This window comes from Podarcis erhardii, assembly GCF_964252035.2.
Source record: "Podarcis erhardii genome assembly, chromosome: 3".
Classification (NCBI taxonomy): domain Eukaryota; kingdom Metazoa; phylum Chordata; class Lepidosauria; order Squamata; family Lacertidae; genus Podarcis; species Podarcis erhardii.
Genome location: NC_138507.1, coordinates 64,674,519 through 64,701,585, shown reverse-complemented (window position 1 = coordinate 64,701,585; position 27,067 = coordinate 64,674,519). Strand labels below are relative to the sequence as shown.

Sequence of the window (27,067 nt, the reverse complement as noted above, 5' to 3'; positions counted from 1 at the left end):
GTACAAAAATTGCCACATTACTTTCTGTGCTCTCAGTGTTAGTGTTCTTTCAACTTCTCTTTAGTTCAAGAGTGGGACACCAGTGGCCCTCCAATTATTGCAGGACTCCACCAATCACCCCTGAAAATTGACCACATTAGCTGAGGCCAAGCGAAGGTTGTAGTCAAAGGTTGCCAAGCCTGCTTAAGCCCAGTCTGTTTTGCTATACCTTGCCTTCTCAAAACAGAAAAAGCAATAACATATGCAACTCGGGTTCCTGCCTTAAAATGGCGGAATAATTTTTTTAAACCAATCTGAAGATGTCTTGTACAATACTAAAGAATGAATCAGAGAAAATATGCATTCTACCAGATCTTATGTGAGAAGATTAATGGTTTTGTAGCAGCAGGTATGTAAGTAGGCTATGTGGTAGTTCAGGGCTCAGCAGCCTTTATTTAACTAGGCCACATGTGCCATTTGGGGGTCATATGTGGAGAGCGGCATGACCAGACCCAGGTTTGGTGTAGTGGTTAGAGTGTTAAGACTAGCACCTTGGAGCTAAGTGTTTGAATCCCCACTTGTCCATGAAGGTCAACTGGGTGACCTTGGGCCAGTTACAGCCTCTTGGCCTGACCTACCTCACAGGGTTGTTGTGGATTGAATGATGAAGGGGAGAATCTTGTATGCCATCTGGAGAAAAAGATGGGTTACAAAATAGACAGACAGACAGATTATATGGACATGGCCCAATCAAAAGAGGGTGGGGCCAGTTTAAAAGCACCCCTCTCCTCACAATCAGGAGCCAAAGAAATTTTAGATTTCAACAGTTTTTAAGTACAAGCCACCCACTTCTCTTCCTTCTCCTCTTAACATGTAAATGATTTATTCTGCTTACCTAAAGCCGACAATTGGGCACTCCTTGCAGATATTGCACTTCGCCTGATGCTTTGCTGTTTCTGCAGCTGCCACTCTGTGTAGAACAGGCAGCCACACCATGGACTGCGGCTCGAGATGCATCCAGTCTATGAACTGCTTTACATCAATTTCTGGCTTGTTGTTATTCTAATAAATGAAAAGCAGATTAGAAAATATTTGAATGTTCTTTTTTAAACTTATCTACCTTCACATTTTTCTTCTTATTAAAGAAACTTGGATCTTTCCAAGGGGTCCCCACAGCAATGATACTGTGACTCACACTGAAGTCATCAGAGCACTCCTGCTACCAATATTCAATTAAGTAAAGATGACAATAATCAGCTTTCTGCTGCTGATGGCACACTGGGTACGCCATCATGATTTATTTGGGTCAGAGTGACAAAACTGATTGGGGGTTTTTTACTCCAGTTCATAGAAAAATTCCTTTAATATAATTATCTGCATGAAGCTTTAGTAGTTGTATTTAGTATTATAGATCTATGATATCATCCCTCCCCATTTTTTCTTTTTAAAAAGGTGGTTTCTGTAAATTCCAGAGCTGGCCCAAACAGAAGAGTCTGAGTAAGTCAAGAGACACATTTAAATCTGCTAAAGGAAAGCTAAAGTTACTACCTGCTGAAAACAGCTGCGGACGCTGGGTTCTATATTACTGCCTCCGAAAGCAGCTACTTCACCAAGTTGTCGTGGAATTTGGATGGCATCATGAAGCAATAACCCAAGCTGCCTCTGATCACACATTTCTGTAGGCCCTGCCACTTCCTTAAAGAGATCTGGAATGCAGGCAAAGAAGGGAGGCTTTGTTTGCTTTTATATTAGCAATTTTTAGAAGTAGCAATTACCATTTCTGCATATGTTCAAAATTCCTCTTGTTTTCCCCTGGTTTATTTTTGTCAATCAGTGAAGTTGGCATAACCTATATAAAATATACCCCTCAATAAACTATATTGATCCTGGTACTGGTCCTTATCTTAAATGTAATCTGGAAGGCATGAGTTAATATTTTGACCTCCTAATATTTAATGTAAAGATCAGCTCGCTGGTCTTGTGTTTCCAGCAAAGTCTAAGCATCACCTCATGTAGGAGAGAATGAAGTTTTGTACAGATACTGGAACTTTTCCTCCAAAAGTAAAGTCATGATCCAGGAAACACATAAGATAACTAGTTAGTCATTTAACATTAGGATAATGCCCTTTCAACTACAAACTGGGTATGGTACACAAAACCCATCTCAAAGTATCCCTCCCTTCTCCCAAAGGATACCTTGGTTCAAAATAATACTTAATCTCCCAGATGTTCAGTGGTTGGGTAGGTAGCTCAAAGTTCCACTGTGAACCTCCTCTTTGCTCCTCAATGCTCATCCCTTTGCCTCACTGGACTATGGACCAAGGAATGGGTGAGAGAAACGCTGCCTTGGCTGGTTATTGATGGGGAGAGCGTAACTCTCAAACAAAAGGCACAGACCTTGATCCGCTAATATTGTAACTGCTGTCTGAAAGCAGCATCTACACTTTCATTTCAGGTAATAAACCAATCTTTCTTCTTTTGCTGTTGTGTGAACTTGTGGCATAAGATTAAAGGTAAGCACGTTTTATAGTGAGTGCACGTTTACAACAAAATAAGCCAAACCTCTTGGGAGTGTGAATAGGAATATATGTAAGTACTAAACATACAGGTGGGTTCATATGCACACCTCTTAACACAACCAGGATGATCTAGGAGACAAAATTTCACTTGGAGGAGCAAAGTCAATGTCAATCACACATTTTGTCTGCCTGAGAAGGTCATCTAAAATTTGTGAACTAGAAAAAGGTTTTGTTTTAAAGTCTTTACCTTCTAAAAGCACTACAGTAGTGGAATTTATTGATGCATAGTACTTAGAAGACAGACACATACACAGGACTCGGAATGATTGATTTTTGTTAAGAAACCTGAAGTAAGACACAGTCAAGTTGATAGCTTGTAAGCAAAGAACAAAACCCAACTTGTTTAAATAATCATTTACAATAATATTAGCTTTTATTCAATTCTATGGATCTCAGATCCACAGCATCAGTATGAATACAACAGCATTAAACATCTGTAATAGTTACACAGAAGACTGCATGTTCATCTTTAGAATAATTTTTAAACAATAGATGCTATCTCCACAATTTAAAAAGCTAATCCTAGTGTGAACAGCAAGCATAAAAACTAGCTTGTAAAAAGGACTGTAGAGTTACAAGCTCATGTTCTTGGGAGACCATTCAGCCATGCCTTCTGCAGGATTTTCCATTAACATCAGACTTTCACTTAAGTCATTCTCAAGAATTCAACTGTAACAGCTAAATTGTACACAGTTGAAATATATGTGAAAACTACTGTGATTTCTTGAGTCACCCGGGGAAGAAATAATGGTTTTAAGTTTTGACCCTTTTACATGCTAGTTAAGACATTTGCTTTTTGACAGTATGGTTCTGGAAAGTCGCCATGGAAGAAAGTAATACAATTGGCAACTAGGAACATGTGGGCATGGATGGAAAACCATTACCTGTGTTCTTCTAGATGTTGGACTGCCAGTTCCCATATGTACAATCAACTGCCAAGGATGATGGGTGCTAGACAACATCTGGAGGACCACAAGATCTCTCATCACTGCATTTAAGTAAGTCCTAAAACACTTTGACCTTGACACTGATGGGCATTACGGTACATTTTCAATGCACATTTCATTTGAAAGCTGGCTTGGTTGAGAATGAAGCTGAAATATTCCCAAAGATCAAATATCAGAGCAAAAGGCAACTGTAAAGTCACCACATTTAGCACAGTGGCGCTATACCGGCATGTTCTTTTGCAGTGGTGTTATCACACAACTGCACCTGCTCCAATCAACTCTGGTTCACTCCTCACTGCTTGCTGCTTCCATAAATTAAATATATGCATGTTCAGTTTGTGCTGTTTATCACAACAAAGAGCTAATCATTCTAAACTATGCAGAACAATTAACGTTTCTAGTCCCTCTGCCCAAACGTGACATAATTGACAGCTCTTGCTGGAATGGAGTGCCTGAACCTCACTCTGCAGACATGTTCCTGTAATATAATGGTCACTGACTTTGGGCAACATTATTGCTAAGCATTTTGGCGTGATAAAACCATATTACGATATTGCTTGAAGAAAATGGGTGCGTTCCCATAATACTCACATCTATACTTCTCCTCAAGAAGGCCCTTAGAAAGAGACATCAAGCCTATCTTCAGGGACTGCACTCTGATTTTTCCAGTTCGGCCACTGTTATGAAAGCAACATTAAAATACTTAGCAGGTGGTAGTGTAGTTTCATTCCAGCATTAAAACAACTGACAAGCACACCTGGTGTATTTCAAGTCTTAGACATTAGCTGCTAATCGTGTCAATGAATCTCCTTTGCAAATATTCCACAGTACAGGCACTAAATATTTACATTCTGTATAAACATTTCATATTAATTATAATATATTGAAGTTTAGGAGTGTAGCGTCACAGCGTGCTCTAATAATGGGATATACACAGTTGCACGCAGCTGGGAGCCACATTACACAGTATGTAGCAGACAGAAGTTATATTATCTAGAGATACATTAATATTTTTCAGAACATTGTTTGCCTAGTCTGTGTTAAAAACACTTTGATGTATAGGTACAATTGGGCATAAAAGCTAGACATATGCAGCAATTAGATAACACAGAATGTCTCTTTTATCTGAGCAGTGTGACTTCAGGCTCATGCAGTCCAATTTTTATAAAAAACATAATGGCAGCATAATGGGCTACAAAGGATGTATTTTTAAAGCCGCAAGGAAAATACTCCTCAAACACCTAAGAAACAGAGAGGACAATTGCTCTTGAAAGTTAACATAGCACATGGGATTAACAGAAGATTTGCTTGGGGCAACCTCCTCTGGGACAAAAATCTACAAGCACAAGACTTAGTCCAGACTTTGCTTCAGTGAGGAGATGGTACATATTTCTAAACCTTCTGAATATTTCACAATTACATAATTAACTACACTAGTGGGTCCTAAACTCTCCCACCTCAGTGCCCCATGGACCACCTGAAAATTGCTGATGGTCTTGGTGGACCACTTAATGATTTTGCAAACTGTATTACAGTAAAATACAGTATTGGAAATAAAAACAACAAACATATAATTAAAAGTCAATATAAAAAAACTATTCAATGGGTGCTCTGTCTCCCATCTTAAGCCACAAATCCACAGACATGCTGTAGACCAGCAGTTCTCAACCTGTGGGTCCCCAGATGTTGTTGGACTACAGCTCCCATCATCCCTGACCACTGGTCATGCTGGCTAGGAATGAAGGGAGTTGTAGTCCAACAACATCTAGGGACCCACAGGTTGAGAAACACTGCTGCAGACCATCTGAATCAAACTGGAGGACTTCCGGTGGTTCACAGGCCACAGTTTCGGACCCTGTGACCTACATAATTTAACTGTTGAACAGCCATGACTCAGTGGCAGAACATTTGCTTTGCACGCAGAGGGTTCCAGGTTCAACCCCTGGTGTCTCCAGGCAGAGGTCACTCTTTGAAACCTTGGAGAGCCACTGCCAGTTAGTACAGGCCTTGAGGGATCAATGGTACGCCTATGTTCCATTCTTATATTTAGAAGGCTTATCCAACCTGGAGGCTTCATGTACTCCTGGCACTCCTGTGTAGATCTTGCCCCCCCCCTTGTAATAAAGAGTTAACTGCACTTACTTCATGTAATTTACTGCTGCCTCCCTCCTGTCAGTTGGGAAAGCAGTTTGACATTTTTAGTTCGAACGCTTTTAAGTTCAGTCCAAATCTTCACTGGACATTACAAAAAAGTTGGAGAAGGGGGAGATTCAGATGGCAGGGACGGAGGCCACAGAAATGAAAAAACTCCCCAATAGATAAGTGCCATACATGAGGAATCTGTGGGCCTACAGATGTTCTAACTTTCAATTGGAGTCCAATTTCCATCAGCCCCATGCAGCAACATCAATAGGGAGGAGGGGAGTTGGAGCCTCACTTCTAGTCTAAGCACAAATTCATCACAAAGTATTTTCTTTAAAACATAATAACTAATTCTGGAGGTAGTTAATGTTTTACAAACTGGAACCTAGGAACATTATACAAGCAGTAAAACACCATGACAAAAATAATTACTTGGTTATGAATGCATCTTTTAGCTTGGTGAAGTTGTCATACTTCCAGACAGCACAGATGAATTAAAAATAAAAGCCTACTGATGTGTTATATCAGTATTTAAATCCATACCACCACCACACTATTGCTTTGTTTTAAATGACACAAGACACACTGTTCCATGGAATTATCCTGGCATCTCGTAAGCAAGATTTACTGTGCACTCTTACTCAGGTTTATTGATTTCTTTGTTTCTTCCTGCTTTAAAGAAAAAGCAGCCAGGATTGTGAAGTCTTATGTTATCCTGATCCATACTCACAAGGTCCTTATAGTTATTATTTTTCTTCCACATACATATGTAATTATTACTTTTAAAAGTAAATAAAAGTGTACTTTTAAAAATGCCATAACTCAATATTTGTAGGTCACAATCCATAGGAAAAAATTGCAAATTCAAGTGTCTAGGATCATCATAAATAGTAGCCTTTTCTTCATAAGAAGACTATTCCACAAATGTTGATAAAGATCTTCAAAAAAACAGTTTTGATGCATGTTGCCAAAACAAAAACAAATTGCAATCTCTGCATCTAAAACCCCCCAAAAACACAACTAATAATACTGAGCTAGATTCAGAATTTTATTCACAAAATAAGGTGATTTGGGTCACAGCTTTTGGCTGCAGGGTAGATTGGCAAAAATTGTCTTCCACTTCTATTTCCTCAAGTTTCTGCTAGACCCAAGCTCATTCCATGAACAGAATGACTCCTTCAGCAGCCACTATATGTTCCCAATTGTCATTACTTGTTCCACATATGATGTCAGGTGTGGGTCAGGGATAATGGCCTCACAGCTCTAATTAAGCCCACAGGACAAAATTTCCACCTCACTAATATATTTAGTAAATCACATGGACTTTTCTGTAAAATACTGTATTACAGTATTTTAATATTTTTTGGGAAGCCGTCCAGAGTGTCTGGGGAAGCCCAGCCAGATGGGCGGGATATAAATAATAAATTAGTAGTAGTGGTAGTAGTAGTATTAACAAGCAGTGGATTCTAGTCTGAGTTAACACTAAAATGTTTAGTGTCTTCACAAAAAGCAGACTACCAACATCAAAATATTTTTTAAAAAATATGAGAGCCAGCTACTCATTAGAAAGTCACGTTTTCATCTTGCACAGATGTTCAGCGCTATATATAGCTGAGCCAGTCCCTGCTATAGGAATCATTAGGAAAGGAACTGAAATAAAAGTGCCAATATCACAATGCCTTTATACAGATCTATGATGTGACCACAGTGGGAATCAGAGGCGAATTTATGGCAGTGCAACTACTTCCACCACACCGGGCGCTGAGCCTAGGGGCACAACAGGGCATCACAACTATGATGTAGTGAATTGAGCAGAATGGAGGTTGAGAATTGGGCTAGCACTGGGCGCTGCTGAAATCTGAAATACCAAAGTCTGTCCTGCATCTCAAAAAAAGGATATTGTAAAGCTGGAAAATGTACAGAAAAAAGACAACTAAAATAATGAAGCAATTTGAGCAACTCTGATCAAGGCTACAGTGTATTAGACTTTTTAGTTTTGAAAAAGGATGAGGAAGGGAAGGCATGACAGAGGTGCATAAAATTATGCCTGGTGCAGAGAAACACACAGGTGGGCTGTACATCACAGCTGGCTATCTGCAACAGCTTAATAAATTTAATAATTAGCTTTTAGAAAGCAGTCTGCTTGCAATATCTTAAAAAAAATCTTTCTTAGAACTCAAAATTTATCAAAATGGCAAAACATAGTAACTCTGTCAAATAGGTCCATATGTTCCCTCTCATTCGTAAAGGTCATGCTTTGCCTATATATTGAATTTTCAGAACTAGAGACTTAAAAGATATTTGAAATAAACTATTGATAGGCTTATGTTTAATGCTGAAAATTATTTAGAGTGCAGATGTTAATCAATTATTTAACCTTTGAGTTCTTGAAAAAATAAAGTTCAAAGATATTAGATTTCATCTCTGATCTGCTTGTTGACCTAATGTGAGGGATAAACAGTTCTTGATGTGCCAGAAATAGAAAGGATAATAGGTGTTCCTGTCAATTGTTTTCATTTAACATCTTATAAAGGCCATAAACATCTGTAAGCATGCTTAACAGCAAATGTTTCTTCAGTCTGTGAAGCTAATTAAATTCTAGATTAACAATAGCATGAGAGAAGCAGATGGTTTTTGTAGGTGCGTTAATTACTTCAAAAATTGTATACAACAATGACAGAAACAATAAAAATGTTAAGTAATGAATTTGTGGCAACCTAAGGCCATTTGCAAGATTGCAAAGTTGCACAAGCTGAATATCTGAATATCAGCTGATGAGGAACATGAGTGGGAGAGCACCGTGGTGCTCAGATCCTGTCTATATGCTTCTCTCATGGGCATCTGACAGGGCACTGTGGGGAAAGGATGCTGGAATAGATGGGCCTTTGGTCTGATCTAGCAGGCCTCTTGAGATGTTAACTTCTTATGTTTTTGAGCTAGAGCAATGCCAAGATTCAAATTTCACACATACAGTGTCACCATGGAAATCAAGAATGACAGCACTGACAAGATGGATTTGTCAATCAAGTCCTGTGAGTGCATTTTCCTCCACTCTCTTCCCTTCTTGCTCTCTTCTAATTTATTTTATTGAGTTTTAAATCTTACAATTTCTACATCAAAATAATTTATGCCATAAGCTCTGATGGTGCGACATAGGAATCTGAATTTCAGATAGGATTTCTCAGCCTTCTAAGAATATAAGAAAAGGCCAGTGGCCCATCCATTCCAGTATCCTGTTCTAACTGTGGCCAACCTGATGCTTGGGAGAAGCTCACACCTGGAGATGGTACATCATGATGACAACAGTAATCCTTAAAATGCATTAAGGCAACAATGTGAAACTAGAAAATGTTGTTTCTTACATTTAAACAGCATATGTGTGGGTTTCATTTAAAATCAGTGAGAGGATGACATGCAGAAGAAAACTATGAGAAAACTCTAAAACCTACAAGAGGACAATATCTTTACTGGAAGCAATCACAAAGTGTGGCAGGCTTTCAAGTTTTCCAAAATTCTTCATCTGACGAGTTTTGGAGAACTTGGGAAATGTGTATTTATTTTTGTTAGTCCTAATAAAATAATTGCCCAACTGGATTTTGGAGTGAATTTTATGAACTAACATGGTTATCTTTGCTTTTTTATTATGAAAATAGTTTCCCTTTTAAACCCAATGCTTCCTCTGCTCTAAGAATTCAAGCTTTTCCATGAGAAAGCAGCACTGGAGTTCTTTTCTTCATATCTCTCTATGACACATTATATATTTCAGCACATTGCTTCTGAATTCACACATTCGGAGCCCTAGCTTAGATGTCTATACCTGACAGGTGTAGCACAACCAAATGAGAAATGTGCAATGCAATTATCTAGCTACTGAGTGAGTACCTTTCAAAAATTGTTCATTTAACCTGTTTACACAAACTGTAATTGCTTTCTTTCTCCCTGCCCACTTTCTTCGTTAATGAACCATAAATCCTCTGATTGCCCATGTTAAAAATTATTATAATAATAATATTCATTCTTTACACAGATTCTGGGCATCAGTTAAAGTATGATTTCATATAGGATTCCTTCCAAACACTTCTGAATAAATGCAACAAGAGATCAATGATTTCAAGTAATTATGCAGTCATTGACATTTGAAGGATTTGCAATTCTGAATTCTATTGCTTAGAAGCAGAATATATGACTTTAGAGGCCACATTGATAGATGCACTGTAAGTCACATGACAATTAAGCTACCCCGTAGCTTACACAGATGTTGCTAGATCTTATAAAGGCATTTACAACTGAGAGCATAAGTCATATAGCATGCTCTACAAAATGCAAATGACTGTAGCAGTGTGTGTCACACAATGCAAGCTGTCATGCACATTTCTTGAATATCACTCTTGCTTTCCTGTTGAGTGTCGCAATGCAATGACAGCTACATTCACACTGATATGGATTTCAGTAAACACAGAACCATGTATGCAAGGTCCATTTCTTGTTTAGTCTTCTACCACATTGCACCCTCTGAAATGCTAAGGTGAAATATCTATGTTGCTCATTAAAATGTGGATTAGTCATTCATATTACACAACAGAGTATGAACCACAGAGGCAAACACAATAAAGGGCATGTTGGAAGTGTTACATAGAACATAACTAAGGTCTGAAGTTAAAAGCTTTTCAGCTTTTCAGTTAAGTACTAGTTTGCTATTGTTAGCAATGTGAAGGAAAGATCAGTAAATGAAGGGGTTTCATACCTTTCCCATATATGACAACAGAAATGCATTTTTCCGCACTAAGCCCAGACTGGCCAGTGTGGATCAGGGCCTCAAGGGCCAGTAAGCCTAACTTGATAGAAGAAAAGTTGTAGAGGCTGGTGGGTGTTTTATGTACATGCATAGTCTTTGGGATTTGTTTCTTGCATTTTAAAAGGTTTTATTTGTCTGGTCTTTTGGCAAATAGTGGGAGAAGAAGAGAGACTCTCTTACCCATCAGAAATAGAAATAGTAATATTCAGTGGATTTAATACTAACTTATTTGATGGAGGCAGGGGGAGTTTCCTTTGCTGTAGATTCCAGAATAAGAATGCATCACTCAAGTCTTACAAAGAGAGGGGCAGATGTACTCCACAAAGCCCAACATAATATTAATTTCCAATTAAATGGAAGCACTTGCATTTAACAGACAATCATAACCACAACTGATTCTGATGGAAGCTCTGTAGACCTTTCCTCCAGAATAATGTCTTTAGGATTACAACCTTCCTGCTTTTCAGTCTAAATGGTTCAACTTCACCAAGGTCTGCTGGGAGATTAAGTTCCTTTATTGCCTTTTATTCTGCTTTGGTTGGAGGCAGAAAAGGAACTTTGCTGTGTGAACACACATGCAAGGCAACTTACCTCTCCCTCTTCTGTTTTGCTTCTAGAAAAAAATTGATTTGCAAATAACACAGCAGGGAGCACCAAACCTGTGCGATGTTCCACTCTATTTACAGAAGTGGCTTTTACATCATGTGAAAGTTCAAATACAATCCGAAAATTAACAGTTAGTGAAACATCAAGAAAATGGTATAAACTGCCATGCAAATGCAGCCTAAAATAAGATGTGCTTCCTCAGTATCCTCAGCACAGAGCCTTAAGCCTGAACTAATGCCAGGTCTGAGTTTGAGTCTCAGTGAGTCACTGTTGTACATGCAGATGTAGCAGTGCAGCATTATGAGCAATGTTTATTTAGTGCCTGACATCTCATACTTACGTGTCATAAACATTCAACAGCCAGTTGAGACACATATCTACACACACTGGAACATTCACCAACTCCTTGTGCTTCTCTTCCATTCCACTGTAAATCGTAGTGAGGCAGCTGACTACATCCTGAACACCAAGGCGCTGGTCATTTTGAGTCAACTTGTGCTGCTTGAAAGCTTCATTTGTTGTATTTAAGTCCAACAAGTCCACTGGCAAAATAGTCAAGCAGAGAAGATTTAATGAATGACGTTATATTTTGAGATATATATATATATATATATATATATATATATATATATATATATATAAAACTTTTATACAAAAGAATCAATTGACACACCAGAGCATCCAAAATCTATCTCTAATTTTAAAAGAAAATTTATTATAATATGTGATGTGTTTATTTAGCTCTTAATCTATGGTTGTATTATTAATTTTCTTGTATGTAATAGATTTCTGGCCAATTTTTCATGGTAAAATCCCTCATGAAGCAGATTGCAACATATTTTAAAATACAGATTAAATAATGAAACCATAAAAATAACAAATAACATTCAATACATGATCCTTAAAATTACAAATAAGTTAGTAGCTAAAATGTCAGTTGAAAGCAGAGTGTGTTAAGTTAATCAAACACACAGTGGAGGACCCAAGTCTTTAAAATTATCATAAAGGTCTGCAAAGAGTGGGCAATTTGTGCTTCTGTCAGAGAAATTATTGAAATTATAGATTGAAATTGAAATGTGTGCAAGAAGGGCTGACCAAGTGAAGGCTGAAATGTGAAGGTTGTGCTTGCAAGAGAGCCGTGAGAAGGATGAAGTAGCACGTGAGGAGGAGTTTGTTATTAGAAACTACTGCACGGGAAGAGATAAGGAAGTTAGAATAAAGTTGCTGTGCCTTGTGATTAAACAAGTAGAAGCTAATAGAAGGAAGTCTTGCCATATATAAACTTAATGGCCCCTTTGCTTGGAAGTGCATAAAGATAGTGCTATTTTGCACCCAGGGCCGTCTTTAGCATATGCGCCGCCAGAGTGCAAAGATCTGCCCAGCGCCCCCAAATTTGGTTTAGCCCCCAAATTAACTTTTATTATGTTTATGTCACTGTTAGTATTTGATAAATAGCGATCACGCCTGCGCGGCTCCAAAAGGAGGCTTTTGAGGGTTTATTTTTGTTTAAAACCAGCTTTTCTAAAACAAGTACAAGATCAGTCGTGTCAAAGGTGCCGCTGACCCTGTTGTTGCATAGCAGCTCAATACAATACACTTAGGCGGCTTCAGCGGTGGGCACCTGGCGCCCCCCCCCCCCGAATTAAGCGCCCGGGTGCCCCGCACCCCTTGCACCCCCAGGTAAAGACAGCCCTGGTAATGCCTAAATAAACGTCCCGTTTTGCTGATCTCTGGAGTCTGGATTTTACTGGCTGTCCAGGCTTAACCCACAGGTTATTGCGTATTGAACCCTGATATTTCCTCAACACTTCCCTGGGGAGGTTATTCCAGAGATGTGGAAACTGCCCCCCTTTAAAAAAATGCCCTGGCCCTTTTACTCACTAATACAGTGGTACCTCGGGTTGCATACACTTCAGGGTACATACGCTTCAGGTTACAGACTCTGCTAACCCAGAAATAGTGCTTCAGGCTAAGAACTTTGCTTCAGGATGAGAACAGAAATCAGGCTCCAGCGGCGCAGCAGCAGCAGGAGGCCCCATTAGCCAAAGTGGTGCTTCAGGTTAAGAACAGTTTCAGGTTAAGTACGGACCTCCGGAACGAATTAAGTTCTTAACCCGAGGTACCACTGTATTTGAGTTTTCATATTGGACCAGAAAGCAGATGGTGATCTTACAGGTCAGGTAGACTCTTATGGGTGTAGACTGTTAACAAGCATTTCCTAAGAATTTCTTCTGCAGCACGGTATGTTAAATGAGACTCCGTACATGAACAGTCAGCATTTAACTGTTCAAAGGCATTTGCTTTGTAAGTACAGAAATCCTTTGTTTGCGATAGGGAACACTTGAGTCATGATGTTGTGCCATCCATATCCTCCCAACTTCAGTCATGCATGCCATTGTGCTTTTACACACATACCACCTTTCCAGATAAGCTATGCTCAGAGTGGTTATGCATGTAATACCAAACTAAACTACAGTCATTCTCAGGGGGTAGCGCTGAATGTATCCACCAACTTTTAAAGCCTTCTGATCGCTGAAGAACCTTGTAAACATTAAGCCACTCTGAGAGGCTATTGCTTGAAGAGTGGAATAAAAAATTCTAATCTACATACATACATACAGTGACTGCATGCATACTCTTCTATCTTTAACCATAATGCTGGTACCAGATGAAAAGCCTGAGTATTCAGGCAATATTTACAGTTTTGCAGTTGGAACCAAGAATTCTGTTAGGGTAGAGATGAGAATTTCCCAGTACATGCAAGCATTATATCAAGATGATTTAAAGTGCCCTGACTAGGAATCATCTTACTACATTCTATTTGCACTTAACAATTCTGGGCAGAACATGCAGATTAAGGTATCATTTAAAATCCCTTCACGATCTACAAAGAGCAATAATGGAAACATGCCCATATGCACTGACAGGCATTCCTCATGGAAGATCACATTTCTGCTATGAATTCCTGTCTTGAATGATGACAAGAATATGTGCCAGTTCCAAAAAGCACACTCAGTTACAACAGTGATTATGGGAAACTAATTATCATCTAGACAATGAGATAGAAGGAAAATAGCTGATCGTGAATTTTTCCCCAAGTAGTCTTAAGTTATGGAGACAGACATTTCATGGGCATAAAAAGAGTTTAAGCTGAAAGCCAAATGGAAGCATAATCTTTAGAGACATCTTTCACTAGAAATGGTTGAAAATCTAGCAAACCGCGGCAGTTTCTTGGCATTCTTTTCACTGTGTATGTACAATGAGCAAGTTAAAATTTCATTTCCTGCAAATTTTTTTTTGCAGGCAGAATCAGAAGTGAATTAACACTGTAAGCTATCATTCTGAAGGAAAGGAAGACTGACAATTCTAAAGTGAATTATAAATTATTGTCTGTCTCGGGGGGGACGGGACAATAACAGGGCAGAGTAATTTGTAATACATAGGAAACAGGATATGGAAGGCTGGGGAATAACAGATACCACAAACAATATGGCTGTGGTAACAGCTAGAATGCCACTGCTTGTATTTCCTTATCTATGAAAAATGCAGATGAGTCCCTTTCTGTTGAGCTATGTAAGTCTCAGGAGACAGGTTTCGATTCCTCTTCCTCCAATCCCCAGTATGCACACATGTCATAATAATACAAAAATACTCAGTAACACAATAAAATTTGTCCTTGATGCTCATCTTCTCCCCATTAGCAAATAAATTCACACTGAATTGCTCCTGGGCAAGAGTCAGAAATGGTCTGGGGACCACCTGGGACTTCTTGCTAAATAAGGTACTGACCAGCTGTCATCTCAGATACGAAATTAGCAGTAACTCACTCCTGTTTTTTTAAGGTTTGTTTCCTTTCCCTTTCAATGTATGGCTTGGTCTGTTTGCTGAGTCATTGTCAAGCTATTCTCCTTGTAGGCACCTTCCACTGACCTTGTAAATGCTTAGAAGTCCGTCACTGTCTAGTCACGCTAAATATAGCCATTAAGTTTGATCTGGACCTAGAAAGCTGGATATCACTGAAGGTCTCTGAGCTCAGGCTTCAAAATTAACTTTAGAGGCTCACAAAAGGAAGGGCAAGTCTACAAACTTCAAAATTCGTCTCTGATTTGAATTAAAACAATTCCCAGCCTCATCCTGCCCAACCTGCTAGACACAAGAGCTGGAAAAGGTTCAAAAAAGGAAGTCTTTCTTCACAAAGAACATAGTTAAATTTTGGAATTCATTTCCACAAGATGTAGCGATAGCCATAACTTGGATGGCTTTAAAAGAACTTTAGACAAATTCATGGAGGTTAAGGCTGTCAATGCCTACAAGCCATAATATTTGATTTCTACATCATTTTTTCCTCATATTTATGGCTTCAAAGTGCCAAATCAATCCTATTAAATGTTAAATAGACTATAGCTCAGCTATCACAGTGTTTCAAGAGGCTATAATGATTCCTATCAGGTACAAAAGAAACAAAATTATTATGCAGGAAATGTTAATTTATGCTGGAAATGTTAATATATAGGGTTTTCTGTACCCTTCCCCCAGAAAAATAAAAATATCTGCAACTAAATTCTTTGCTTTTCCTGCTAAATAGTCTCTTTTGGAAAATCTAGATGGATGGGCAGTAATTAATGGTTTCCACATTTACAATTTGAAAAGCATTCTACTGGAGCGCCTTACATTGGCAAAGGCCCTAAGACACAAACTTCAGACATGTCCTTGTGGTTTCCCCCCAAAAGGCCTTTACAGTTTGCCACTGTTAAGCTGTGACAGCAATTTGTCACATCTAACAGTCAGATGATGGCCCTCTATTTCAAGTGATTCAATCTGACACTCTCTTTGCCTTAGTGCATTAGCCCTGCTGAAGTGTTATATAGCCTGACATCTTTAGAGACTATCTGCATTTAAATTATGGGAAATGATTTCCAATTTTAAATGGAAGCTGCATGACAGCTTGGCTTGGATGGTACAAAAGGACGAGGCATAGAAATTTTGACTACCTGCTTGTCCAAATTTAAGGATAGAGAAACCTCTAGAGGTTCTTAACTTTCTTTCGTTGCCCTCTGATGATATAAAGCAAAAAAAAACCTTGTTCCTTTCTACATGAGAGGCCACCAAGGCAACACTTTGCGAAGCAAGGACAGAAAATTGCTATTTGTCAGGTGTTTTGCTAAAGGCTGAACAAAGTAGTATTTTCTCAAGGCTCATACACTGTTGAATTTCAAATTAAGTAAATGCAGGATCTTATTACACAGGAAGCTGCATATTTCTGAATATAGACTGTAGGGTATTTTACTTTCAAGGCTGTTTAATAGTAAAACGGAATACAAACTCACAGGTTAGCATTTCAGTTGCAGGTGGATTAGCTTAAGAGACAAAATTGTGTTTGGACTTGGCAAGGCAGACTGCAAACTAGGATTTTTCAGCTGAGTCATTTGTAGACATTCTGCACCTCATCAGCACTAGAGAGATTTCCAGTAACTTGTCAGCTGAATTGTGCAAACATTGAGGTTTTTGGGAGAGGACTAAAAATAAAAGTGCTACTACTAACCCACTGAACAGTGCCTGAGTTATCTCTCCACTGTCTTCGCTTCAATTTTTTTCCTTCTTCAGACACTTGCCTTTCAGCTGGCTCCAGTGCTCTTCTACTTCACAAAAGAATGCTTGAGTGAAGCAATCACAACATGAAGAGCAGCTCTCCTGTATGAACCTGCTTACTAGAGGTGCAGAAGCTGATCAGCCAGACTCAACCACTAGGTTGCTTTTGCTTTCCCCTCATTTTACATACAAAGAGGGGTTGAGGAGAAATCTGTTTTAAGTGGTTTTAGGCAGATAATTTGATGGTTCCAACCCAACTGAGCTTTGCCCACATCAGACTGCCACTTGCATTGAGCACTCACTTATGCCCAAGCCACTGCTACACTGGTGGTTTTTGTTTTTTTTAAAAAAGGACCAGCTAGTTATACATAATATTATGTACAAAGAAGATGTATATATTATGCATACATACATATGCATAATACCTACCTACATAAAGAATAAAGCCCCTTGTACTATATTTCTGCACCATAATTTTATAAGTATTAATATGTAAGTATTTTATGTGGTTGTATACATAGTAGGTATCTGTTTATGTGCTCACAACTATAGAAAACTTGGAGATATGTGTATAATATTACATTATAGGAATTCTTATAATAATGCATATAATATGCAAGAATTGTTCATCTTTTTAGCTAAGTCGGGGGAAATAACTCACTTTTCATCAAGATCAAGGAATTAAGACAGTAAAGGGGGGGAATCTGTGTTGATAAATTTGACATCCAAGTTTTTCAGAAAATTCCATCCCTCCTTACATTGCAGGTCAAAACTATGCACAGATTTCCATAATTTTTAAACGTTTAAAGAGTCTCATGCCTGAATTCCCATTAGCCAATGCATAAAATCACAGACAATACACATACAGTAGTGGTACCTCTGGTTACAAACTTAATTCGTTCCGGAGGTCCGTTATTAACCTGAAACCGTTCTTAACCTGAGGTACCACTTTACCTAATGGGGCTTCCTGCCACCGGCGCGCGATATCTGTTCTCACCCTGAGGCAAGGTTTCTTAACCCAAGGTACTACTTATGGGTTAGCGTAGTCTGTAACCCAAAGTGTTTGTAACCCGACGGACCACTGTATTATCTATTGTTTAAGGCTTAGCTGAATATTCTCTCATAAGAACTTTAGGGTTGAATCTGGTGGGCAGACTGAAAAGGAGATGAAAGTGGCAAACACTATTAGCCTTTTGCCACGACTTATTTCACAGTGAAAAAGACTCTCCTCCCTGCAAGAGAGGGGAGTGGTTGTGGGCGGGAGCCTGAGCACCGCCGCTAGCAGGGGGCGTTAGCCCCCTGCCTCCGCCTCACCTGGCTGGCGCCCACGCCCCTCGGCGGGCATCCAACCAGGTGCCTGAGAGGGGGAGTGTTCAGCAGCTTTTTGCTGTGGCGCCAGCCTCTCCCCGGCCTCATTCTTCATCGTCATCTCGCTGCGAGTCACCCACCCTCCACTCCCTTTGAGTTAGGGCTTAGGTCATTGGCCTTGCTATGGACCTTAGGTTGGTCGCCCTGGTTGTCCAGGGGGCCTGGTAGGAGTTTTTCCATTTGGCATTAGGCTTTTTGGTTTTTTCCGCCTACCTCGTAGCAATCGTCACAACTTTTGTGGTATTGGTGGGTAGGTTAGGCATTGGAATAATGGAATAATTTGTTGTGGTGTGTTGAAGGGCTAGGTGTGGCCATCGCCTATCCCTTCAATTTTTGGGTATTCCGTTAAAGGAATCTGGCGGTCGTGTATTCTGTCTGATGCCTGCTTGGCGGGAGGCCATGGCACGACCCTCGGTGACATCAGGGGAGAGCCTATAGTTGGATTAGCATCAACAGGCTCCACCCACTGGTGAATAAACCCACTTGTTTTAGAGATCCAATGCCTAAGCCAATACCTTTTCACTGCTGTAATCAATAAAGTTGTGGCCTTTCCTTGCCCATTAACCTTATATCACGTGTCCTTGTGTATTCATTTCACATTGCGGGGGTCGGGTCCTCGAACCACAACTAGGGGTGGTGTGTCCCATTTTGGTGAAACAGGAAGGTGCCATGCTGCACTGCCCCAGACACAACTGGACAGGTTCAGAAAGATCCCCCCTTTCCCAGCTTCATCCCAAATGCACTGACAGTTTGTAAAGTTTAAAAATAATTTAGTTCAACTGGTGTCCTTTTTTAAAAAAAAATAAAATTAAAAAATCAACCCCAGAGAGTAAAGAAATACACTGAAACGTCTCTTGGGGGAAAACAAACTATAGCTTAAGTTTACCGTTAAATAGTTTTTCATGGCTCAGTTCTCCTGGGCTGGCTAAGTGATACACAAATCAAAGCCCCTGATTGGATGCATAGATCACCAATGTTAAATGATGTTAATTAATCTAAGGAACTGTGATGAAAGCAAGTGGAGGTGAAATTTTCAAGGATCCAAGCAGCTGAGAACTTTAAATTGTGCCAGAACTGGTAAAAATTTCTGGTGTCACATCATTGTCAGGACATGGAAGAATAAGTTTTATACATTCAGGGATTTAAAAAATAATAATACCTAAAAGCATTTAAAGCCCACATCTGCAGCTCTACTATGAGTACTGCAATCATTTATTGGTCTGGATCTTTCACTGTTCTTTACTGCTTTTTACAAATACTCGTTTATTCAGCTCATATAATTTTGTTTCCCAACAAGAATGTTAATTCTGAAAAGATAAGAGAGATGCCATTGTGCTAACTTGTCCATTAACTATACTGATTTTCAACAACCCATACTACAGGTGACCACCATCAGCAAACTGGAAGTATGAATCTGTCTTTGGTTATCAGTTCCTTTGAGGAGGAGGATCCGCTAAACCTCTTTGCTGAAAAAATAATGAGCTTTGAGAAGTAAACTTACAGCACAATGCCTTCTGTAGCCTCCGGATTTTGATGGCTGTGCGATAAGCAGAAAAGCGCACGTTGTTCAAATCAGCTGAAAAAATGGCAAAGGCAGAAATGTAAGAGTATTATATGGAACCATTTTGTTCAATGTCATGTCGTCATGAATTTGTTGTCAGTTAAAACATGTGCACACATGCATGAACACACACACACTCGAGACAAAAAAAGGGGGGGAGGGAAGCAGTACTTTATATCAAGCTAAATTGATATTAATGTCTGTTTCCAGTCAAAGAGATGGAAGAGATGACAACACCTGTGAAACATTTTTAAAAGTTCTACCAAAACTTTCAGGATAGAAATGTACAAGTAAAATCTGTCTGTGCCTGGAACCTATAGCTTTCATGTAGCAAAATACAGAGATGCCCTAACACAAGTGTGCCTGCCAGCTAAGACCTTTCATGGGCATTGTATGAGGCCTTAGTAAATAAACAATATGCCATGCCCCCATGTCATTCATTTTGTAACCGGCACCAATAACATGTTTATGTACTGTGGATTACCCCCTATCTGCACATTCAGTGAAATCCTATGTTCAGCAATAAACACTTTGACCAGCTATCAGATAGACTCTTTGTGACTTAGTTTTACCAAAAGAGAAGTGCACTTACCTAATGACTGGAACAGTTCGGTCATTTTAGGGTGATCCCAGCAGGTTGTCTGCGTCTGATGACTGTTAAAAGAAAGAATCATATTTTCAGCCACCAAGAAGCAAAAATTAAATATTTCATTTCAAGCATGTGCAGGACTTTCACAGCACAACCTTCCAGTTCATATGCGGCTTGTGTTGTGTTGGAATGCTAACTTGTTATGACATACAGTTCACGACCTTATAATTTTTAAGTGCAAATATGTACAGTTTCAGTCTTATCTATTAATTAGGGTCTCTTCGACAATGTGTGTCAAATTTAAGCCTTTTCAGGGAAATACAGTGCCTCACCAATGTTGGAGTGCACTTCCAAAATCTGAAATGAAAACTTCTTGGAAATCTTATCTCAAAAAAGATAGCTCTGGAGCCAAGTGAGGATTACCAATTAAGATCCACCCTCTATTGTGTGGGCAGGTGATCCCTCCCCTTACCTGGCCTGGTTTCCCTGGCAACGCTTCCCCCAGGTGGGATTGGACAACTCACTGGGGTAGGCGGGGACCTCCAGGTATCCCACCTGAGGGAAGGCAAAAGCCTATGCTGATGGGGCCACTCCAGATCCAGGGCTGCACGCGTCCACGCAAATGGCGCCCCCCGTTTTAAGTGGGGAGCGGTCATTCTGGCTGCCAATCTGAGTTCTCTATTTTGAAGGATGTACAAGCATCCTCCTTTCAGAGTTTTCTACTCATCACGGTATCTTGGACTTAACGTATGTCAAATACCACGAGTAACCGGAAATAGTTTAGCTACTGTGAACACACTGAGTCTTGTATTAATTTTAAGGTCCCAGCCATTTGGGAAGTATCACAATATCGGCAAGGCACAAGTATCTGTCTTCCTCTCTAGTTTGTTTAAAGAAAAGAAGCTAAATGTTACTTTGGTTTAAAAATATATAGAGAACCTTTTCCTCAATAGTCAAAAGTATCAGTATACATATTAACCTTAATAGTTAATAATGTACTTGGAGTACAAAAATGACCTTTAACTCACTCGTGCTAAAGATCATGGAGTAATTACTTTAATGCATTGCTACATTTATCCTCTAAGAGCATTCCAATGCAATGAATATTACAATTTTATCCACCATTTAACCCATCAAGATCTTGTGTATCCAGCCATACATATAAGATTAAATTTAGCCTTCTCACAAAACTTTCAGATCTATCGCTGTCGATTTGTCATTTTCTGTTTCCATAAATTATTAGTCTGTAAGAATACTAATTCCAGCCACACTCTGGTGTATAAATGTTCATCAGTAACTGGAAAATTAATTTCAGTGGATTTGGCATAGAACAACCCCCGCCCCCATCAAATGTACAATGTGATTTAATATTAAATGAACCCTATATATTAGCAAATTAAGCAGTACTTAATGAAGCAGTACACTATATTCTATCACTTTATTTAATCTTAAACTTGCTCTAACAAGAAACCACACTGACTTGAAAGTAATTTATAATGCCGTTGTGCAAAATCTATCAAGAAGTTTCCTTGTATGAGCCACACTGAAAAGTACAGCTGAGTAAGAACATATCCATTGCACTTTTAAAAAATCCCAGTGCATTTTGCCCTAGCTAGCTACATATTCTACTTTCCTTTATACTGCCAAACCAGAACCAAGGGCAGGAAAAAGGGTGGTACCTATGTGGCATAGAACATGCATCTAGTTTAGAGTAAGCAAGTCCCGGTCTCTAGTGAAACTAGACCACTATGATGCCATACTGAGGCGACTTGAGCAGACTTTACAGCATGGGTAAAGAACAATACAGAAAAGAGACAATGGAAAAGTGTGCATCTTATGGCTTCTGGACACATACAACATATCAGCAAGCACATCTGCACCACACCTTACTAGCATGTCTTTTAAACAGGTCTGTTTGAAGTGCAGTTATCATAAAAAGGTGGAGCAATAGGTCAGTGTGTCTGGCTGTTAATCAGAAGGTTGGTAGTTTGAACCAACCCAGGGACAGCTGCAGGCAGGATCCCTTCATTGGAGGAGGTTGAAAGAGATGACCCTTGGTTGACACTTATAATTCTAAGCGATGTTGCTAAGAATTTTACAATAGGTAAAAAGGTAAAATATCCCTGGACAGTTAAGTCCAGTCAAAGGCAACTATAGGGTTGTGGTGTTCATCCCGCTTTCAGGCCGAGGCGTTTGTCCACAATCAGTTTTCTGGGTCTTGTGGCCAGCATGACTAAACCACTACTGGCGCACGGAGTACTGTAAATAAATAAATAAATAAAAAGTAGATAAATAGGTACCACTGTGGCGGGAAGGTAAATGGTGTTTTCGTGCGCTCTGGTTTCCGTCACGGTGTTCCACTGTGCCAGAAGCGGTTTAGTCATGCTGTCCACATGACCCGGAAAGCTGTCTGTGGACAAACGCCTGCTCCCTCGGCCTGAAAGCGAGATGAGCGTTGCAACCCTATAGTCACCTTTGACTGGACTTAACCATCCAGGGGTCCTTTACCTTTACCTTTATTTTACAATAATCAGGGACTTCACTACATTAGTAAAAAAAAAAACCCAATGTTTTGAATTTGTTATAACACCAGATGGCACCAGAGAGCAAAAGGATATTCTATGTGATTTTTACATAGCTTCCCTTTGTTACAACCATTTAATTTGTGACATATTTTTAGCGGTCCCCCCCCCCCATTTGTAGATCCACCCCAGGATGGAAATGTTGGTGAGGCCCTGGCAAAGACCCAAATGGACACGATCCCTTGGGAGCATACCACACCTCTGGCAGCAAGCTAGGTCTTTGTGGGCTTCTGTTTGGATGGAGCCTGCAGGTGGGCAGCCCACTCAGATGAATAAAGCTGCAGCCCTCCTCTCATTTCTAGATGCATGGAAGCTTTATTAGGTGGCAGGTGTCCTTTATTCTCAGAGCTTATATTGAAATTATGGGGCTGAAATGCAATTGTACTTTCTTGATCCAATGGGCACCTCTGCTAAGAGAAGAGGAGGAGATGATTTTTTTATAATTTTATTTTTGCCAATTCCTCCTTTCTCCTTGCAACCTCTACACCACCTTCCATACTGCTCTGTAGGCAGGGTCCCTGAACTCTCTGAAGAGGATTTTTAGGCAGCACTGGGGACTTGTCGTCCTCTTTTCCATTAGTGGAGGCACCTGCTGGATCAAAAGCAACTCCACAAGTAGGAGGGCACAATTTGATTCAGCCCTATGTAACTCTGCATATAGAGAGAGCTAGTTTTCAGAAGTAAAATGGTTTAATTCAGGATTTAACTACTAGATGGTATGGATTTTTATTTTCAAAGCCTCAGAAGTGGTGGGAGGTGTTCAATTGTACTATAGAATTTTTATTATTATTTACTAAAGGCAAATCTATATCAATCATAATGGGTTGAAAAGAGTTATTAAACTCAGCAAGCTAACTATAAAATATAGTTTTATATATTTTATAATATATTTTATAATATTATATTTTATAATATCTGTGTATCTGAAGAAGTGTGCATGCACACGAAAGCTCATACCAAGAACTGACTTAGTTGGTCTTTAAGGTGCTACTGGAAGGAATTTGTTTTGTTATAAAATAAAAGGTTTTCTTTTATCAAGGACAGGGACTAATAAATAACTACCTTATGAGTGAGTTCTGTGACACATTTTTTTTCCATAAACCAGAGAACAATACGGTTGTTCAGTCACAGAACAAATAAAAAAGGCTACTAGCACTTTAATGTTTCAGAACAGAAAACCTGCTTATATTATACCCAGTTTCAGTTATAAAGATCTTCCAAAGTACGGTTGAATCACTTTTATTAGGTCATAATTCTTGAAAAATATAGAACAGGTGATTCCGTGACTGCCTTCAGAAGAACAGTGCCGTTGAAGTAAGCTGTTGCCTTAGAATGCATTCATATATAGCAGCTTGGAAATACTGATTCATTGAACTTTTCTTTTCTCTATCTGAATTGCAGCTTAAATGCTCCCTCACTTATAAAAAGCATTTTATAATTCTAGTGTCAAATCCTGTAACTCTAGGATCAAATGCACCATGGACTTAGTTACAAAAAAGCAAGGCACAATGTATCAGCATATCCTATAAAATCTTATTGTAAACCATTAGACTTATCTGTAAATTACTCTAATTACAGTGGTCCCTCGGTTTAAGAACAGCCCTGTTTACGAACTACTCAGTTTACGAACTCTGCAAAACTAGAAATAGTGTCCCGGTTTGCGAACTTTACCTCAGTCTACGAACGGAAGCCAAACGGTGGAAGGGCACTGGTGACGGGAGGCCTCATTAGGGAAAGCACGCCATGGTTTAAGAACAGTTTCAGTTTAAGAACAAACTTCCGGAATGGATTAAGTTCGTAAACCGAGGTACCACTGTACTCTAAAACCCTTTAAGGATTATAACAATTTTCATTGATTATTCCTTCATAGTATCAGATCAATTATCTTCCCCTTCATCTGCACTGCTATATCAATATAAATAATTCTAGTGTTAAGTGAGAATTTTTACTATGTTGGGTAAACTTATGCTTGCTAGTATAGCTTATGTTTTGGATTTTAACATATCACTGAATGCCAAGAGTCAATTCCACCCTCTTAATAAATCTAATTTATTAACAATGCAATCCTACATATGTCAGTTCAATGCGACTTACTCCTAGGTAACTGTACAGAATTGTGTTCTAATACACTTAAATGTTTGCCATGTTTTGCACAATACTTTATACTCTCCATAGCCTAATCAAAATGCCCATTACATAGCCTTTTGCAAAAAGTAATTGGCAAAGCAAGCTTAAAAAAATAACAACTGGCAAGCATGAGTTAAATGGCAAAACATCTGATTTCTGGAGGTGCATTATCAACAGTTCTGACACTGCAGTTGGAGAAATTTTAAGAGCACAATGTGCTTGCTTCCTTGTGGCAGGCCTGCATTATAGAGCTGCTATAAGGCTTAAATGAAATATATATCTGCCATTATTATCTAATGATGTCGGGTCTTAATGCAACAGAAGAAAAAGGCTGGTGCTACCAAGTGTCTCCAAAGGGGAAGTGGATATGCAATGTGTGTGTCCCTGATTTAAAAAGCCTGAGGCAATACAGCCACAAATAGTCATTTTAACGTATCTAAACCATGCAAATTAAATGAAATCTAGACGGCTCACATGCTAACCATTGGAATAAAAATAGATATCAGGGCTATGCTACACTACAATTTTCATAATGACATTTTAAAGGAGAGAGGGTAAGAACGCTGCTAATCTGACACTATTTCCAAGATATAAACTCATCTGATCTTCTTTGACATGGGAATTCCAAAGCTAAAATTACTTGCAGATTGTTTTATTTACCAAATTACTGAATGATGTCTTCTGCCTTTCCTGCAATATGGCAATAATGTGTTTTGAATATTCCAGTATTGGATTTTCAAAATCACCATCTGCCTTGTCTCACACTAATTAGATTTTATCTTAAGCACCAGCTTACATATTAGAACCATTTATGCAGGCCGCATTATATTGGGTAGATCCACAAATCTTGGCAGCAAATACAGACTTTGGAGCTGTGAGTTTTTTCAGGGCAGCTCTCTCACGAAGGTCAAAAAGGTGAGCTAAGAAGCACTTCCAGTTGTCAGTGGGTGGTGTTTTGCTGCTTTGCATTGCTGACTATCCCTGCGGTCAAAGTTACTCCTCCCCTATTTGTAACATATCCCCAGTCTTCATATCCTTGCCCTCAGTTTTCCTCCTCACCCTCTACCACTGAGGCCCAACATAAAGCTTTTTGGGAACCAGTTGTGAAAGCACAATTTAAAATCGAAAGGAAATACATACTTTTAAAAAAAGATTTGATATGTGCCAATTGCTTCATCGCTAGATGACTACCATTAACTGTGACTGAATCTGCTTTGGTCCTTTGCTGCAGCAAACCCTAGTGGAGGGTGGGGAAAGGAGTTTAAAGGAGAAGTAGCTGCAGTCCATGGGACTCTCAAGAGTCTCCTCAGCACCATAATTCAACTGGGATGTATGGAAGTGAAAGTGGACCATAAAGAAGGCTGATTGCTGAAGAATTGATGCTTTTGAATTATGGTACTGGAGGAGACTCTTGAGAGTCCCATGGACCGCAAGAAGATCAAACCATTCTTAAGGAAATCAGCCCTGAGTGCTCACTGGAAGGACAGATCGTGAAGCTGAGGCTCCAGTACTTTGGCCACCTCATGAGGAGAGAAGACTCCCTGGAAAAGACCCTGATGTTGGGAAAGATTGAGGGCACAAGGAAAAGGGGACAACAGAGGATGAGATGGTTGGACAGTGTTCTCGAAGCTACCAGCATGAGTTTGACCAAACTGCAGGAGGCAGTGGAAGACAGAAGTGCCTGGCGTGCTCTGGTCCATGGGGTCACGAAGAGTTGAAAATGACTAAACGACTAAACAACAACAACAACAAAATGCAGAAAGGAAAGGCATCTGTTCACATCCATCACTCTGATGAGGCTTTCAGATGTTGCTGAACTACAACTCCCATCGACCCTAGCAAGGATGGCCAATGGGATGACCACAGTTGTAGTTCAGCAACATCTGGAGTGCCAAAGGTTCCCCACACCAGTTTTAGACACTGCCCATCCCCATAGCTCCATGAATATATACTTATATCTCACAGGGACCACTTCTAATAAAGGAAGGAATATAGCAAAGTTGTGGGAAAAGAGGGATTTGGTATTGTTAATATGGGGTGAAGTGTTAAAAAGGAGCAAGGGGAAGGATTAAAAAACGCATGTGACATGTGACTTAGTTTTATGGATAGTTCTATGGAAGAATATCGAAAGGTGGGTGTTGAGAAGAGTGTTGACTAGGGAAATATCTGGCAGCTTTGTTAGGAACTGTTGGAGTACAATAGG

The 27,067-nt window shown here is 39.4% G+C and overlaps 1 protein-coding gene across 3 annotated transcripts in view; it reads right to left on the bottom strand.

Annotated features, from left to right (window-relative positions):
* Positions 1 to 27,067, bottom strand: part of LOC309338224 (utrophin-like) — a gene marked incomplete at its 3' end in the record, with an annotated part of 204,287 nt that overhangs the window by 39,058 nt on the left and 138,162 nt on the right. For all 3 annotated transcript variants that reach the window (XM_081855250.1, XM_081855251.1, XM_081855252.1), the window contains 6 exons: positions 20,159 to 20,220; positions 19,507 to 19,581; positions 11,389 to 11,590; positions 4,097 to 4,182; positions 1,528 to 1,685; positions 875 to 1,041 (listed from right to left, as the gene is read on the bottom strand). In XM_081855250.1, coding sequence (XP_081711376.1) covers positions 875 to 1,041; positions 1,528 to 1,685; positions 4,097 to 4,182; positions 11,389 to 11,590; positions 19,507 to 19,581; positions 20,159 to 20,220 — 750 coding nt within the window. The remainder of the gene's footprint in view (positions 1 to 874; positions 1,042 to 1,527; positions 1,686 to 4,096; positions 4,183 to 11,388; positions 11,591 to 19,506; positions 19,582 to 20,158; positions 20,221 to 27,067) is intronic.